General features: G+C 41.3%; 1 protein-coding gene across 1 annotated transcript in view; it reads right to left on the bottom strand.

Moving 5' to 3' along the window:
- Window positions 1–14,071, bottom strand: part of pcdh15b (protocadherin-related 15b) — a 564,355-nt gene that overhangs the window by 84,351 nt on the left and 465,933 nt on the right. The window contains exon 26 of the mRNA XM_052027763.1: window positions 12,972–13,099. Coding sequence (XP_051883723.1) covers window positions 12,972–13,099 — 128 coding nt within the window. The remainder of the gene's footprint in view (window positions 1–12,971; window positions 13,100–14,071) is intronic.

A 14,071-nucleotide genomic window follows, 5' to 3' on the forward strand; every position in this document is an offset into this window, starting at 1 on the left:
TTCCCCCAGAGATCTATGGAAGTTCAGTTGCTGTGCTCATCCAAACAGATCGATTGATTTTTAGATCGTAAGGAAATGAAAGGATTGGGGTTAGCGAAAGAAAGTGGCACTCTGATATATAAGAAAAATCAGCCATGATTTTATTGAATCAGGGTGAAGGCAAAAGAGGCTACATGTCCCAGTCCTGATTCTACTTCTTATGTCCTTATGGAGAACAACGGGCCATGCAAGCACCTGTCTTCACAGGGATTGTAGGCTACCCATTAGGCAGGGTGATATTTTCTGCACTCACAACTTTGTGGGGACTTCATGCCGAAATGCGATATGTGTCAGGGGCAGAAAGAATTCCACTTCCTCGGCATCTGTGACAACTAGAAGCACAACACAGTGATCAATGCCTGGTGTCCTGGTCACCTTTATTCTCTGGCGTCCACTGCACCAGATACATCCGAGCCACTAAGCCAAGCTGAAGGATGGCTCCTGGATAATAAAGGTTGTCCACTGATAACCTGGCTCTCAAATCTGGTTTGCGTCCAAAATCAACATTGGCAGCATGTGCACAATAAATGCTATGTTGCAACACAAAATGTGAAAGAGCAGACCACACTCAGACAATGCTTTGGCTGCCTGGAATGCTCCAGTGGAACCTTGCAATACAGGGCAGAAAAGGTCTTGGGTTTGGTCGTGGCCTGCTAGAGGGGACAAAATGTTGGATAACAGTGACATATTGCATATCATTTCCAAGACTGCCAATCAAGAGAGAGAGAGGGAGAGAGAGAGAGAGAGATATCTTTATCAGTCACATCGAAACACACAGTGAAATGCATCTTTTGCATAGAATGTTCTGGGGGCAGCTCGTAAGTGTCGCCACGCTTCCGGCGCCAACACAGCATGCCCACAACTTCTTAACCCGTACCTCTTTGGAAAGTAGGAGGAAACTGGAGCACCCAGAGGAAACCCACGCAGACATGGGGAGAACGTACAAACTCCTTATAGACAGCAGCCGGAATTGAACCCAGGTTGCTGGTGCTGTAATAGCATTATGCTAACTGCTACACTACCGTGCCTGCCAAGGCGCAAAGGCATAAATTAAAGCAGTACATTATACATAGGAATTTCAAATAACCACTATTGTGTGCTCTGTTACTTGCTTGTACCAGTATTCCCGGGCAGTGTGAATGCCATGGCTACAGCGCAACTGATGTAAGGCTGCTGACTTTCAATGGTGTCAGGTCTGTAAAGGCCTGACTTGGGACTGTATTATTTGCATGGACAGAAACACTGGGGAAGTGGCTTTAATGCAAGGAGGAAAGCTGTCAGTCAAGGAGGCAATACCTCCAAGCTCTTGTCACATTTCTATTAACCAGCACCTCAGCAATCCTAGTAATCACTGGGAGAATAAATCGCTATGACACACCTTCCAAGACTGTTGCTCAAGGCACAACTAATTATCCAAGCTTGCAAGGCAACAAAGCTTGCATGAACAACAAACAAGATGCTGGAGGAACTCAGTGCGTCAGGCAGCATCTGTGGAGAGAAATGGAAAGTTGACGTTTCGGGTCGAGACCCTTCATCTGAACTGGATGAGCTGGCCCAGACTGAACTGGTTTCTATCCAAGACATTGACTGCCCATTTCCCTCCACAGATGCTGCCTGGCCCGTTAAGTTCCTCCAACATCTTGTTTGTCGCTCAAGATTCTGGCATCTGCGGTCTCTTGTGTCTCCAAACTTCGCATGAGTCCGTCCGTCCATCCTTCTATCCCCACAATTCTCTTTCCTCCTTATGATGTATCCTAAAACCTACCTCTATGAACAAACTTTTATTCATTGGCCTGAATAGCTCCTTGTTTTTGGTGACTTTAATTAGTGCAGGTCACTCCTGATAATAACCCCTATTGAGACATTCAGCCACTCAACAGCATGGGTAGAATATATGGCATGCTGAAATCAGGTCAATTAATGGGCAGCATAATATGAACATAATGCTGTCTCAAGAAGAGGGTGTAGGTTTATCCCACATCATGACCATGATCCTTAATTTTGGGTACTGTTGAATTCAGCTCCCAATGACTCCATCAGAGCCATCAGGGGGACAAAGATACTTCCCTATTTACTTTTTGCAACTCCTATGTGTTGTGTGAATGATATTCATTCAACATTTTTCCTCTAATTGACAAACCCTAACAAATATCTTTGTAATGCTTTCTCCCAATGTGATTCCACATCTCTGTTTTCGTGCACGTCCCACCCTAATCCTAGTGGATCTTGAATTATACATCTTTTTGGATGAGTTACCACAAGTAAATTTCAGCCAGACTCATTAGTAAAGGTCAGGTACCCAGTCCTAGTTGTTAAGTTGAAGAATGTTTAGCATTTCCCAGTATTTAGCAGTGATTATTAGGCAGAATGCAAAAGATGCCATCATTATAAGGCGGCAGTAAATATCAGCCATTGTTGCACCCAGTGCAAATTCTTTTCATAATATAATAAATTAAAACACTTTGATTTATTTAAGCATTACAGGAGGCAGAAGATTAAAAGTGATGTGCACGAGATGGATAGCGATTTGCACTTACTAGAGTTAATTAGGCTATCTTATCTCACACAAGCAGACATGCTCTTTCCTGATTTCATTGTGCACGGAGGAACCTAATCATATTCTGAAAGACCAAATGCCTTACAAATTCTGAGTAAACCCAAGTGGGCTTGATTGTTTTACTTTCACATGAAGGCAAATGTACATTTGTTATAATTTTATGTTTTTAGGGAGGTGTATTTTAATGTTCATTAATGTGGAAGATTTCAGCACAGGATGAGTGAAACTCTTCTTCCAGCCTGTCAGTTCTGGGCTACTCTATAGGTTGTCGGGGGGAAAGCTTGTTCCATTTGGTTTAATTCTGATGTGCTGCAATGACAATTTATCTGCATCTATATTTGGGATTATGCCCATTTTTTGTGCTGTAGAAGATCTACAGAAGCTGAATGTATATTGGCAAAGCTGAAATTAGATTGAATAGTTTTAATGATGTTAAAATGAACAAAGATGAAACATTATTGACTGAACTTTAGCATGATTCTTGTTTCTTCAATTTTGCTGCCATACATAATGGGTTTAAAAAAAGAATTTCATTCATAGAAATCACATGCTGGTTAAACTTCCCAAAACCTGTTATAACGAACTGATGTTTGGGATTGGTGTCTGAGGAAGGAACCAAGCCATTCAATTTAAATATATTTATTTTTTCAGAAATATTTAAATGTATTTGATTAACAATATTTTTTGAATTCATCAGATGAAAGGGTGTCCTTTTGATCTTTAAACCTCCTTAGTCTGATCACTTCTTGAATGCATTTAGCTACCTTTTTAAACCTGAGTTGGTACATGGACTTTGAAGAGAAATAATCACTTCTGATAGTGGAAAAAGGAAAGCCAGCACATAGAATATTAATTAGGATACAGTTGGGAACAGTGGTAATGCTTTTTTTCTATTGCACAAGGACTGCATACATGTACTATCTACACAAAGATATTTGTTAAATTAAATCGGCGACATTGCATGGATGGCAAAGCTTTCAAAAATTTCAAGTTCAAACTCAAGTTTATTGTCATGGGCATACATACCCAGGGTACAAATGCCATGAAAATTAGCTATTTTGCAGCAGCAGTACAGTATCTTACAAATGTAAGTTACTTAAACTAACATAAATTATACATAACTTGCATGAAAAAGTAAATAATTTAGAGAAAACTTAGAGAAAATAGATAATTTTTAGAACGATCAGGCAATTGAGAGAGGAACTAGCACAGAGGGGAGAATGGGGGAGATTACCCATGATAATATTGGATGGTGGGGACAGGTGTGAGGGGCCGAATGGCCTACTCCTACTCATATTTTCTTATGCTGTTATGTTCTAACTCCAGCTCTGGGAATTACTTTCAGGCTGGTTCGTTTCTCAACTGGTTAAGATCTGATGCCTTGCAGTCACTTCCCTCTGGCCCCCATCAATCACTGCCGTCATCTCCCCATGTTCTCCTGTGCCCTCCAACCGCTTGCAGCCCCGCCGCAACTGCCAGCCCAGCGTCACCCCCCCCATGCTCCACCCAATCCCTGATTCCACCTCCCCTCCCCGACCTCTCCCTTCCACACCCCACACCAAACTCCCCACCGTTCATGACCAACCTTTTTTCCATTGATTTCACAATGGTTGAGCGAGCAAAGGAAAGGATTTTATGTGTGTTTAGCAGATTATAACTTGCCTATTGAAACAACTTCTTGAACCGCATGTCATGGAGATTTATTTGTGAACATCTGTTAGCCATTCTGCACTGCTCAATCTACACCATTTTCTAGGCCCATGTTCCTAAGCATGCAACCCCATTCCCCAAATCCAGCCAGTTTCTGGTATATTACAGCTGGATGCACCTATAACCGATGAACACAGCATTATAAACTATTTCATCCTTAAATGGGCTGAGAATTAGCCTAAAGTCAGTGTGTAAGGGGATTGAGTCATCGCTGCAGGAACAAAGGAGGGAACAACATCCAGGGCACTTGCAAAAAAGACTGGGGCTTTGTCAGTTGGGAACAGAGGATGTCAAATGGGCAAGAATCAGCTACCTATTGTGGGATCATAAACTTAGGTTCCAGCTTGCGAGCAGAGATTTGCATGGAGAAAATTCAAATACAATTAGCTTATGGAGGTGAAACATCAAAATGTCACCAGGTTCTGCACGCACACTCTGTCCTAAAGCCATCTATCGTTTCCACTCTCTCCTTATTTAGTCATCTCCATCCCTGCAACCCTACAAAAACCTGGTGCTCCGCCAACTTTCACCCTGATATTGTCCGAATGTGGTCTTGTGATGCAGCCGAGGATCTTTCATCACCATAAGTATGTTTTGTTTAGTTGTAATTAGCAATGAAGGGATAACAAGGTCTCCTTTGTATTTTAGAAACAAAAGTTACCTTATTGACACTGACTTGTAAGCATCCTGAAGATAAGACAGCAAAGCAACAAGAGTATCAAATTTTGTTACTTTTCACTGAAATATTGCTATCTTGAATAATGGTTATTTTGAATACAGAAATATTTGGCAAAGCTTGTAAAATGTGAGGCTAAAGTACCATCAGAACTTCATGAATAATAAAATCTATTCTATTCCAGTCAGGGGATAGTCAAACGAAACCTATAAAGATCTAATTGTGGCAGGGAATTCTCCTTACTGATCTGTCCCTTGTGACAAGATGCAGTATTTATTTCTACGATTAAGTCCAGGTTTCCAACTATAATTACTTCTGCAGAGCCCATACATATAACCAGACATCTTGACCAGACTGCTGCTGATTTGTCTCCTTTTGTCAGTGTTAAAGTGATTGTGTTCTGGGAGTGGGAAGATTACTGCAATAATCCATATTACTCTGGTGTGTTTAATTTGTGATGCTGCCAAATTAGTGAGGATTAATCTTTGTAAGGAGTTACGCAGTCTTCTCATTAAGATAAAATAGGAAGCATTTTGGTGGCAGGGAGATAGGCCCAACAGGAACTGAGTTTTGTATAATTTGTTTTATTTGCTGGAATGTGTCTGTCACTAACAAGGTCAGCAATTATTGCCCATTTGTAATTGACCTTGAGAATGTAATGGTAAACTGTCTTCTTTAATCTGCATTCTTTGAGGTGAAGGTGCTACCACTGTGGTATTAAGTAGGGAGTTCCATTAGTTTGACAAAGTGATAAAAGAATGAATGGCTACATCATTCAGAGTCAGGACAATCTCTGACTAGGGAGGGAGCTTGGCAAGTTGCTACAGTGCACCTTGTACTCACTGCTGCACTGTAACAGTAGTGTACTATTGGTATAAGAAGTACTTGCTTAACATGGCGAACACGGTACCAACCAATTGGAATGCTTTCCGTGGACGGTGTCGAGCTCCTTTAGCTTTGCTGAAGCTGCATTCAACAAGACAAATGGAAAGAATTCTAGAGCAACACACACAAAATGCTGGAGGAACTCAGCAGGTCAGGCAGCATCTATGGAGTGAAATAAATAGTCGACATTTTGGGCCGAGACCCTCCATCAGGACTAGTCCAGCATCTGCAGCTTTATTTATTTTCCAAGTTTGGATACTTTGACTCTTCCTATACTAATGCATTAATCCAATGGGCCCAGAAATTCAAACACAAAACGTTATTTATTTCAGTGACGAGTGATTGAAAGTGGACTCAGTCCCTCGTGAAACATGATAACCAATTCAGGGTAATTTTGTGTCACTCTGGGAATTTGACTGAGCATTTCCTTTGAGCTGTGTCATCATCATCTACCACAATTTCCACACAAGAATCAAATGGAACATAGTTGATTACTCTCTAAACAACCATTGTGCTACTTTGGACTGAGACTCACCCCTGTGTTAGTCACACTAATTACTCTTCCCCTTCCATCTCCTACCTTCATAGCAACAACCCTACATTATCCCTCACACTTCAACCTCAACCCATCAGTCTAGCCCTCAACTCCCCAACCCCTTAAACAACCTGATCACCAATCGCCTGTCTCCCCAGTCGACCTGATCCCCCAAATCACTTAACCCTCTGACTGCCAACTTCTCTCACTACACAACTCTGCAAGCTTTCCAATTCTGTTATGAACTAACTCACTGACTATCCCAAACTTAAGGCCTACTTGGCCACTAACTCTCTGACCTTCTAAGTTCCCCAGTGGCATCTCCATAGCCTCCAAAGACATCAGGCCCTTCCCTAGCCCCTGGGCAGTCCCATGACTGCCAGCCCTCTCACTCCCAAACGCCCTTCCCTCCCAGACCTAAACTCAGTTGGGGACACTGCATTTTCATTTGCTCACCCCAAGATACAGGCACATATGGTATGGTTACACACTGCAGATATAAAAATATCATGAGACAGTGTGTAAGTCAGTGTCCAGGTTTACTAAAGTTGTGTGTGGGTGTAGCAGGGATGCACCATTATGAAGTTGTAAGGATGCAACATTGGCTTTTGGCTTTGGGTAGCAGGGAAGGGGTTGGGTGATTCTGTGGCTTTGCCCTATCCATCCTGTTCTTAGCTTCTTGACTGGTAACTTGGAGAGCGCATCTGCCTCCCGATAGCTGCTTCAGTTTGCTGTCTAATGCCAGGCTCCAGGTGAACCAATACTCTACACTTCCTTCTTGTCTATGTCTCACTGACATTTCACTGAAGCATTCATTTCTTGAGTCACCTGTACTTTGCAACGGAAGGAACTTTATTTTTGCAGATGTCAGTGATAGTAACTCTTGTCTACATTTTTTTTAGAATAAAGGTTGATGGTTTGGGTGATGGGAGAAGGTTGTGGATAGTTGGACAGATGTGTTGTGGATAGTTGGACAGATGTCTAACTGCCACTGCACGTACCATGAGGCCTCTTTTTCTCTTTGCAACCTCCAAAAATTGTGTGCAAGAAGGTAGCAATTTTCAATAAAAATATTGCAGTGGCTTGGATTCTGGAAGTGGTAAAATAGTACAACACACCTGAGCACCATCTCATGGTGAACATTAGGTGGGGCAGTTTGACAAGTACCTATAGCAGGTCCTTGTTTGACTGACAGAAGTGGACTGGAAAGTTCAGGTGTAAAGGTAGACCAGAAAATTCACAAACTTTTTTCGAAGCTTCAAGTGATCCCAAATTCCTGAAGCTTCAATTCTTCTAGCAAGGAATGAACTTACACCACAAACCATCACTCCTTCTCCAATTCAAGCTGAGGCTTTTGCTGATGCATGTCCATGTACTCCAAACAGACACAGGGATTTTGAGCCCATGAACACTTTAGTTACTTTTATACTGTTCAGCTTCTGTTCTCACCCCACAACCTGAAGGGTGACACAGATTTAGGTTGAGATTTGCAGATCTGACTAAAAAGCAGGGTGTCTACATTATAAAAGAAGTACCTCCTCAGTAAAAGCTGAAGAATCATAAATGGACAGGATGGGAAATGACATTGATCAGGAGTGAGATTAAATAGAAGGAACAGAGACACCAAACCTTGTTCATGAACAATACTTAGAGATTCCATTTTTAGCACCCTCTTCTCCACAAGCAGTCTGATAAACTGCAAAATCTGCTTCTGACTCTCCAAGACCTTTTTTGTTCCCTGGACCTAGTGTTTGAGAGTTCCAGCTGCAAATGTAGTCACTGGGGCTTGGAGGGCAAAATGACTCAGCCTGCTAATGAAATCTCTACTGCATACAATTACACAGAATGTTTTTCCAAGGGCTCATTATGCCATGCCCACAATCAATTTGCAGGACAGTACATGCATCTTTCACAGAAGATGAAAGCATTTAAAGTTTTCCTCTAATGTTGTGATAAAGATGCATCACCTGCTGTGACCCACCTGAGATCTGTCATTGGTTAGAATGAGGAATGTTCCTGCTGCCTGCCCTTGGAGGCAAACCAGTATAACTCCCTGGCTAAGAAGGGAGACAGAAGCAGCTCTAACATTTCTCACTTGTGGCAATGGCTCAAAGATGCCCAAGTACAACTGGGCAAACGACCTAATAATTTTTCCCCATCTCGCTAGGAAAGAGCATATCCTCATAGCCCAGTTTTCCAACTAAGATATGAGTCGGCTCTGTACCTTAGTTCACGTGTGTCACAATGCCGCACAAGGGTTTTTATGTTTGAGAGCTATTGTGCTGACTTCTAACACCACATTAAATAGGAAGAATGGAAAATTGGATGCTTTTAATAATAGCCAGTCTATAAGGCTGATTTATAAGAACAAAGGAACATAAGAAATAGGAGCAGGGGTCTGCCATCTGGCCCTTCGAGCCTGCTCCACAATTCACTCAGATCATCACTAATCATCTACCTCAGCATCATTCTCCAGCGCTATCCTGTGATACCCTTAATGTCGAGAAATCAATTGATCTCTGTTTTGAATGTCATAATGACTAGGCCTCCACATGCCCTCTAGTGTAGAGAATTCCCAAAATTCTCCTTATCTCAGCTGTAAACTGCCTTCTCCTATTTCTGGAACTGTGCTCCTTGGTCTGAGACTGTGACCCCTGGTTCTTGATTCCTCAGCCTAGGGAAGCTGCACCTAGCCGGTCAAGCCTTTTAATTTTTTTTTAAGTTTCAATAAGGTCTGCTGTCATTCTTCTAAACTCTAGAGAATGCAGGCCTACTTTACTCAGACTTTCCTTAAACAACAATTTTGCCATCCCTGGAAATAGTTCAGTGAATTTTCACTGTACTCCCTTTATGGCAAAATAGCTCCCTTTATTACATCCTCTATTAGGTAAATAGTCTAAAACTGTACACAATAATCCAAGTGCGGTCCTGCCAAGGCCACATACAACTGCAGAAAAACTTGGAAAATAAATAAAACGGCAGATGCTGGAGCCTGAATGAATAATGAAAAGTGGGAAGAATTTAGCGAGTCAAACAGCATCTGTGGAAAGAGAAACCGATTAATGTCTTGGGTCAGGGACCCTTCTCAGGACTGGGGGAAGAGTGGAAGGGTTACAGTTTTCAAAGCTGAGCTGGTGGGGGCAGGAGCAAGGTATAAGTCAAAAGACTATACAGAGATAGGTTAAGACCAATCAAGTGATAAGAAGAAAGAGAACTGACCATTAGCGAGGCATTTTATGGAAACAGAGTGAAAAGAGGATATCCACATGATAATGGGAAATGATGAAAAAGCATTGAAGTTGAAAAAATTCAATGTTCATTCCTGAAGGATCTGAAGTGTGCAGGCAGGAGGTAAGATGTTGTCCTTCTAGTTTATGTTGGGCCTCACTATAGCAGTGGAGGAGGCAGCAGACAGGTCGCAATGGGAGCGGGATTGAGAATTAAAGTGGCATGCAACAGGTAGGGCAGGACCACCCCTGCGGACTGAGCACAGGTGCTTTGCAAAGCATTCACCCAACCTGCATTTGGTTTCTCCAACGCAGAGGAGGCCACGTTGTGAGCAACAAATGCAGTAAACTAGATCGGAAGAAGGGCAAGTAAATTGCTGCTTCACCTGGAGTGATCATTAGTGTCCCTGGTCTTGAGTAAGACTTACTTACTTCTCTGTTCAACCCCTCTTGTAATAAAGCCTAACATACCATTTGTCTCCTGATCATTTGCTGCACCTGCATGTTGGCCTTCAGTGACTTGTGCCAATAAAATGTACCTTGGTCCCTTTGAACGCTAACACTTCCCAAACTCTCATCACCTCATATTCTGTTTATCTATTATTTATACCAAAGTGGTTGATCTCACATTTTTCCATATTATATTCCATTTATCATATTATAACCTACTCATTCAGCATGTCCATATCCCCTTAAAGCCTCTTTACATCCTCCTCTGTACTCACAATCCTCCTCCATGCTCATAATCCCACCTTGCTTGGTATTGTCTACAGCCATCTCACTGAAATAGATTGCGATTGGGGGGCCCCACGCACCGATCCCTGTGATATCCCAGTAGTCACAGCCCATCAATCTGAGAGCAACCCACTTATTCCTACTCTTTGCTGTCTGTCCAATAACCAATTCCATGTTAGTTTATTACCTCAAATTCCAAGTGCTCTTATCTTATCGAACTACATGGAACCTTACTGGAAGCCTTCCAAAAATCCAACCACAGGTCTCATCCGGAGAGCAAAGGGATGCAGGTCCTAGAGAACCTTTCATTATGCAAAAATTCATACAGCAAGAGGTACAGTAAACCCTTCACTTTGCAAAAAATACCAGTTATCGTGGATGGTAAGAAGTCAGAAGCCAGTCAATCTCCACCCTGTTAAGGTGCAGTAAATCTAAAGCAAACCACGTTTGTTTTGACCAGCTGAAACGTACAAGCTGAAACTTACAACACATTGATCCAACGGACCATTCTTGCCAGATGGAAGAGCGCAGATGCTCAAGTGAGTTTTTTGCCAATGTAAATAGCTTGTTTATTTCACCGAGTTCTTCCCAATAACCTGTTCAAAAAGGCTGTACTACTGGTGTTCACAGAACTGAGCTTGTACTGTAGTAACCAAATATGTTCCTTACCTTTTGTTGTAGCAAACAATACTTTTGTTAAGTTCCAAATTAAATTAAATAAACCCCTTTGTTATGGCAAAGATTCATTTGCTAACTGGGAGATTAGTCAAAGATACTTTCCTAAATCCCTGTTGAGGCTGCTAAATCCTATTATTCTTTTTAAGGTGTTCTGATGTGACATCTTTCATTATAATTCCAACAGTTTTCCTACAATCCGAACTGAGCCACCCCAGCTCTTTCGGGGAGAGTATTCCAAAGATTCACCAATGGCTAGGTTTGTTTGCAATCTATGTCTATGAAAGATGTATCTAACTACTTAAAATGGCAAGTAACCATTTAACAAGAATTTTTTTTTGTAGATACTGATAATGACTTTGAGATTATTTTCTCTTTCAATGATGATGTAAACTAGTTGGGGAAAGCCAGTGAGTTGCCCATTGGATACCAAGCCAATGTTTTTCCCCAAAAGACTGGAAGAGCACAATTCATTTGTGTTGATCTGTGGGTCTGATTCTCACATTTTTACTTCCATCAGTTATGATAACAAAAATAGCAACTGTTGCTATTGCTGCCATAAATGTCGCATCCGCACTGACTCCTGGGATAGTATTGAGAGAGTAGTGGACTCACCCCAAAACATCACAGGCACCTCCCTCCCCACTAATGGTAGTATCTACATGAGGCTCTACCTCAAGTAGACAACATCTATCATCAAAGATCCCCACTATCTGGGCCATGCCATTTTCTCACAGCTACCATCGGGCAGGAGGTACAGAAGCCTGAAGTCCCACACCATTAGGTTCAAGAACAGCTACTTCCATTCAACTATTCAGTTCTTGAACCAACCTACACAACCCTAATCACTACCTCAGTATAGGAACACTTCACTTCACATTACAATGGACTTTGTTTTTTTGTTCTAATTGTATTCATTCTTGTAAAAATTGTGTATAATTTATGTATAATTTATGTTTTTCTTGTGTATCTGATGCTTATGTGCCTGTGATGCTGCTGCAAGTAAGTTTTTCTTTGCACCTGTGCATACTTGTACTTGTGCATATGACAATAAACTTGACTTTGAACCTCGAGTCCATGCACTGTGAACGCACAGGTGCCCTGCAAATACAGCAGAAGGAGTGCACAGCCTTGCAAAGTACACACCCAGCCATTTGTCAGGCCCCTCCTGTCCCATCTGTGGAAGAGTCTGGGGTTCCCACATTGACCTCATCAGCCACCTCGGAATCCACAAAACCAGAGTGGAAACAAGTCATCCTTGATCCTGAGGAACTATCTATTAAGTAGAAGAAAAATTTGACTATTCAAAATCGAATAATCACATTTGGATTGTTGGAAGAGACAAAATCCACAAAAACCCAATGGGCAGTTTAAAATAGTTGCTTGAAAACTGATAAACAGACTGACAAAAATCTTCCAAAACACCCATTTTCAATGAATCCTAAAGCAGTAGCAACTATTTAAATCTACTCTTACTTTTATGCATTGATGTGAGACCATTTTGGTAACAAACGTAGTCAGCACCTCTTAACTTCATGTTGTTAATTACCTGTAGTTCCTATACACGTAGTGCAAAAATTATCTTTTGCACCATTTTGTTTGTATTTCTTGAAGTGAACAACTGGATAATTGTACTTTTCTCATGAAAAATAGCCGAATTAAAAGGAGTTAACTGTGTATTGGAAGGACGACTAACAAAGTTTATCTTAGAAGTAATAACCTGCAGCTTTTTGTAGGGATTAGCATTTGAAAAAGACTTTTGTGTGAATACTGGTTTATCTGGATCAGGTAGCAATTCAGTAAGCCTAAGATTTAGATCAAATCAGACACAAGACGGAATTTCTACTGCTTTTCACAGTAACCAAGTAATGAAAGCTACAGTACAGATCATTATAGAATCGCTGCTATAAGAAAATTCATCATCTTACTCACCTCAACCCGCAGTACAGTGGTGAATGTCTTGGCATCCTCAGTCACCCCACCCAGATAGAGAGACTTGGTGAAAACAGGGGCATGGTCATTTTCATCTTGCACCTCAATGAAAACCTTTGCTGTGTTTGCTGCAACAGAAATTCTGAAATTGCTGATTTCTGTTTAAAGCTTCCTGATACATTTTTTTCCAAAAATACACTTTATTCAAAAGATAAGCACTAATTCAATCAGGACACATCGTTATCTTCATTCATTATACAACACATTTCAATACATTCACTGACAATATGTCAACGTCACTAACAGTTCAACATAAACTGTGAAACAAAAACAAGCATAGCAGATCATTTTTAAAGCTAACTTCTAAAGTAATGGACTCCACATGTGGGAAATTAAGGATCATTTTTAAAGCTTACTTCTGAAGTAATGGGCTCTGTTCTGCTGTGTTGAGCCGATCACATACCTTAGCAGCCAATGATTAATTTCTTGAATATTTTATTTTATTTCAGTCCTAATTATTTTAAGTGTGATATGCACAATTACATTTGAATGCCTGCTCTATTTTATCATTGTGCAGTTTCTTTGGCACACAGTATATCATACCAACCAATATTTGCTTACAAATCTGACCAAGCTTAAACTATGTAAGATCATCATAACGGTACTGGCTTGGTGGTTCACCAGGCAATGAATTGTTACTAGTTAATGGCAAATGACCCCATTTTCACTGAAATGGAACAACAGGGCTCAGCATTGAGGGATGGGAGGGTTTTCAAGGGAAGGTACACAGGGTAATAGTCTTAAATCACTACTATGCTAGAAAATGCAGGTAGTGACATAGGTTAATACAGGGTCAAAGATATTAGAACAGTACAGCACATGAACAGGCCCTCTAGCCCACAATGTCTATGCCGACCACGATGACAATTTAAACTAATCCCATCTCCCTGCACAGTGTCTATATCCCTCCATGCCCTGCCTGTTCATGTGCCTGTCTGAAGGCCTCTTAAACATTGCTATCGTATCTGCTTCCACTACTTCCCCTGGCAGCGCTTCCAGGGACCTACCTGCTTGGTCAGCCTTGGTTCTTATGACCCCAT

Source organism: Pristis pectinata, chromosome 12, assembly GCF_009764475.1.
Source record: "Pristis pectinata isolate sPriPec2 chromosome 12, sPriPec2.1.pri, whole genome shotgun sequence".
In the NCBI taxonomy this organism is placed as follows: Eukaryota; Metazoa; Chordata; class Chondrichthyes; order Rhinopristiformes; family Pristidae; genus Pristis; species Pristis pectinata.